This window comes from Lactuca sativa, chromosome 7 (genome assembly GCF_002870075.4).
Source record: "Lactuca sativa cultivar Salinas chromosome 7, Lsat_Salinas_v11, whole genome shotgun sequence".
Taxonomy (NCBI): Eukaryota; Viridiplantae; Streptophyta; class Magnoliopsida; order Asterales; family Asteraceae; genus Lactuca; species Lactuca sativa.
In genome coordinates, this window is record NC_056629.2 from 91,261,699 (window position 1) to 91,265,549 (window position 3,851).

Below are 3,851 nucleotides of genomic sequence, written 5' to 3' on the forward strand. Positions count from 1 at the left end.
ACTTGATTAAATAATATATATATATATATATATATATATATATATATATATATATATATATATATATATATATATATATATATATATATATACTTTTTCTAATTATAAATACATTTCATTCTCATACACTTTATACACATTTTTTTTCTTTCTTCCGATATTTTATAAAATCTACTTCTACTTCGACAACAAAAAATGGAGCAAAATCCAAACACCCCTCCACCAAACCAAAACTCAAACACACAACCACACACAACATCTCCTATCGGGTTTTCTGGTTACGAGAACTACTTTAGCCTTCTATCATCTCAAGCTTCACCACAAATCTCATACCAAGGAGCCTCTTTCAATCCCATATCACCACCACTCCAATTTCCTAACTCACCTTATCTTCAATAAAATCTTTAGAGCCAAAATTCAAGTTTACAACAAAGTCTTTTTCCCATGCAACCTCAAACACAAGCACGACTACAACCTCAAACACAACCACCACCTCCAATACAACCATCCGTTGAAATGCAAGTGGGAGGTAGTAAGAGAGGGAAAGGGAAAAGGAAAGCTATAGCGGTTGACAAGGAAAATAAGGAAGCTCCACATTGGTGGACACCGGATGAACAAAATTCTTTGGCGCAAGCGTGGTGTGGTACTTCAAAAGACAAATGTCGCGAAAATGGGATGAAGAAATGTGCTTATTGGGAGTCGGTGCTCAAAAAATTCCACACTATATTGAAGAAAAAGTTGTATTGCAGTACGGACATACTTAGTAACAAATAGACTCAAATTAGCAGGCAGTGCACAAAATTCAATGGTATTTACAATTGGCTTGAGGCACAACAACAAAAGCGGAACCAATTACTTTGATTTATTCAAAGCTTCAAAAGAACAATATCGAGTCGAGATGGGACATGTGTTCGAGTTCGAGAAAGCGTGGGAGTTTGTGCGATTTGATCTAAGGTGGAATAAAACTCCATTATCGGAATTTCAATCCAAGAGGTCTTAAAATTCAAGCTCGATTGACATGTCGGATGCACGGCTCGGTTGACATGTCGGATGCACGGACTCACATCGACCTAAATGCCGACACCGATAAGATCCTGGATGATATTGAAGAGATCTCCCTACCAAGACGACCCCCGGACGCGACAAATTAGACACGCTGCAAGGCATGCGGGCGAGGTTGGGGCGAAAGCAAAAGATGCGGTGGAAATGAAAGCGAAATTCGATGAGCACAATTTATTATAAAAAGGAAAAATAAGTTGAAACATCGCCACCAAGAGTTACTAGAAAGGCATGCATGAGATGCACAGAAGAAGCAGGAGCAAAAAGAGAAAGAACTAATGACACATCAGTTGTCAATTTTTCAGACTAGCGATGAGGGTTTAGCCCCTTATAAGATGTAGCAGTGCTATACAAACGATGAATGATCAAATTAGGAAGACGTATTTGGGTTAATTAGGATTGGTAGTAAAATGTTATGGTTTTAGGTTTAATTTAAATGTTATTTGGGTTAATTATGACTAGATAAAAATATTATCTTTTTAAATTAATGTTTTTTTATTGTAATCTTAATTTTAGCTTTTAAAAATTGTGTTTTTGTTTATTTTTTAAATATTATGTTTTATAAAAGAAAGAATCACTGATGTAGCCATTTTCCTTAATTACCTATCTAAAAATAGCCAAAAAAAAAAAAAAGACTCTAGCCAAAAATAGGAAACAGTAGATGGCTAGCGCTGACTACGGTCAACTGGGTGAAATCCACGGTTTAGGGCAATGGGCTACTGTTTTCCAGTCTGTCTAATTTTGCAATGCTCATTAACTCATAGTAGATAATGTGTTGATTTCAAATTGGGTCTACTTTTTCCTTGGTTTTTCTACTGTTTTCTTTGAATGAAGCACCCAAAAAACAAAAATCTACTGTTTTCTTTGAACGAAGCACCCAAAAAACAAAAAACAACGAACTATGTCTATTTTTTATCAAAATTTTACCATATAAAAAAACCTAAAAAAATAATAAAACCGTAGCCTTTATAAAGTAATATGGTATGTGACGTGACACCAGTGTATGAGAGGTGACTTAAAGTAATACCGTATGTGAGGTGAAACCTGTGTAAACCAAATTGGTGTTACCCTGGTGTTACACGACACACCCAATGCTCTTTATACTTATGAGTATAACCAGTGAGAAAATCACCGCCTTTTTCTTAGGTGTTGTATCAATGCCAAAACTAAATCCGGGCCAATTAAATACCTATTAATCAGTTAATAAACTGCTCCTCAGATCAACTGTAAAAGCAGTTCTCGTGTTCTGCATAACTATACCCTATGGAACCACGTTCCCACCACAGTTCATATAAACACACAATTATAAAGTGTTGGATCATTAGATGAACAAATTATGCAAATCGGAAACAAAAAGAAGAATATAGAGTGAATGAGTGATACAACGATAAAAGAAGATAAAGAAACGACAAGGACGGGTGTATAGCAACAAACAAACGACGTCGTTATGGCTACAGAACATTCAAACTGCATATACATATACGCATACATGATTACGCAACCCTAAATACACATTCTACATTTATTCATTTGTACAGCTGTCCACTTGTACCCGTTCCATCACTCGCCGGTGCAGCTTCCTCCGAGGGCGACCCCACCTTCACCTCGATGGTCTTGGGTTTCTTCGGCTCCGGCGGTGGCAGCTTCTCTACCATAACCTTCAACACACCGTCGTGATTCACAGCAGATATAGCATCCATGTTTGCATTTTCCGGCAAAATGAACTTTTTCAGCAGCTTCCCTACCCTCCTCTCCATCCTCACATACTTCACCCCTTCTTCCTTTTCCCTCCGCCGCTCCCCACTCACCACCAGCACGTTGCTGTCCTCCACATGCACCTTGATCTGCTCCCGCTTCAGCCCAGGCATGTCCACGATGAACTGGTACGAGTTCGGGTACTCTATGATATCTGCCGGCGTGTTTCTCATTGCCTTAGCGTCCCGAACGTATGCTCGCGACGGCGGATGGGGTTTATCGGAGTCAACTTCGTCGGCGACGTCAAACATGGTTGCGATAGCCGCGATTGTCGCCGGATCCATACCAAATCCCCTCAAATCGATATCCATTTTTTTGGTTTTACTAACTGCAATATTTGGTATTGTCAAGATCACGTAAGGAATATATAGCTGTCAAAAGCTGAAAATAGAAGGCTCCAGTGGAATCGCTTAGCTTCTTCAAATAAAGCTTTGAAGAGTGACGCGTGTCGTGTCTAAAATGACAGACGGGGATGAATTGTGTCTATATGGTCTGCCACGTAGGTTTGTAAGATGAGGCTTATTCCCACGTGTAACCTAATAAGTTTCCAGGCAAGCACATGAGATCCTGTATGTATCCACGGTTGGGTTTATCAAAATCCGGTTGGACCGGTGACCCGTAAAAAACCGGGCCAACTAAATAGTTTTTTCATTTAAATAATTGAAGGTCTTCAAAGTTGGAGTTTGTAACGATTTTTCTTGGCATCTATTTTGATATTATGCTTCTTACAACTTTGGTTTGTGATTACTTATTTTCTTTAAAGTGCTCACGACAAAGTTTATAATCCATTGAATCATTTACCCTTTTTTAATATAATTCAACTATTATTTCATCTTTGTGAAATTAAATACCAAAGAAAAGACTACAAGAATGCAAACAAAGGGGGGTTAATGTAATTTAAATACAAACGATTGTGTTAACATTTTTTGTAATAAGTCTATTTGTATAAAGAAGATGAAACTTGTGTTGCCATTTGTAATTGCTTATATTGGAGCTTTCAGATAGACATGATGAAAATTAAGTCAGGGATGGTTATC

At 37.8% G+C, this 3,851-nt stretch overlaps 1 protein-coding gene across 1 annotated transcript; it reads right to left on the reverse strand.

Moving 5' to 3' along the window:
- Positions 1–2,457: 2,457 nt before the first annotated feature.
- LOC111883706 (17.1 kDa class II heat shock protein) lies at positions 2,458–3,179 on the reverse strand. Its single transcript, XM_023880031.3, has one exon. The coding sequence runs from the start codon at positions 3,123–3,125 to the stop codon at positions 2,586–2,588; it is 540 nt and encodes a 179-aa protein (XP_023735799.1). The 5' UTR covers positions 3,126–3,179; the 3' UTR covers positions 2,458–2,585.
- Positions 3,180–3,851: the final 672 nt, after the last annotated feature.

Bases quoted from the DNA above. Each gene is read 5' to 3' on its own strand.
- LOC111883706 (XM_023880031.3), bottom strand. From the start codon at position 3,125: ATGGATATCGATTTGAGGGGATTTGGTATGGATCCGGCGACAATCGCG.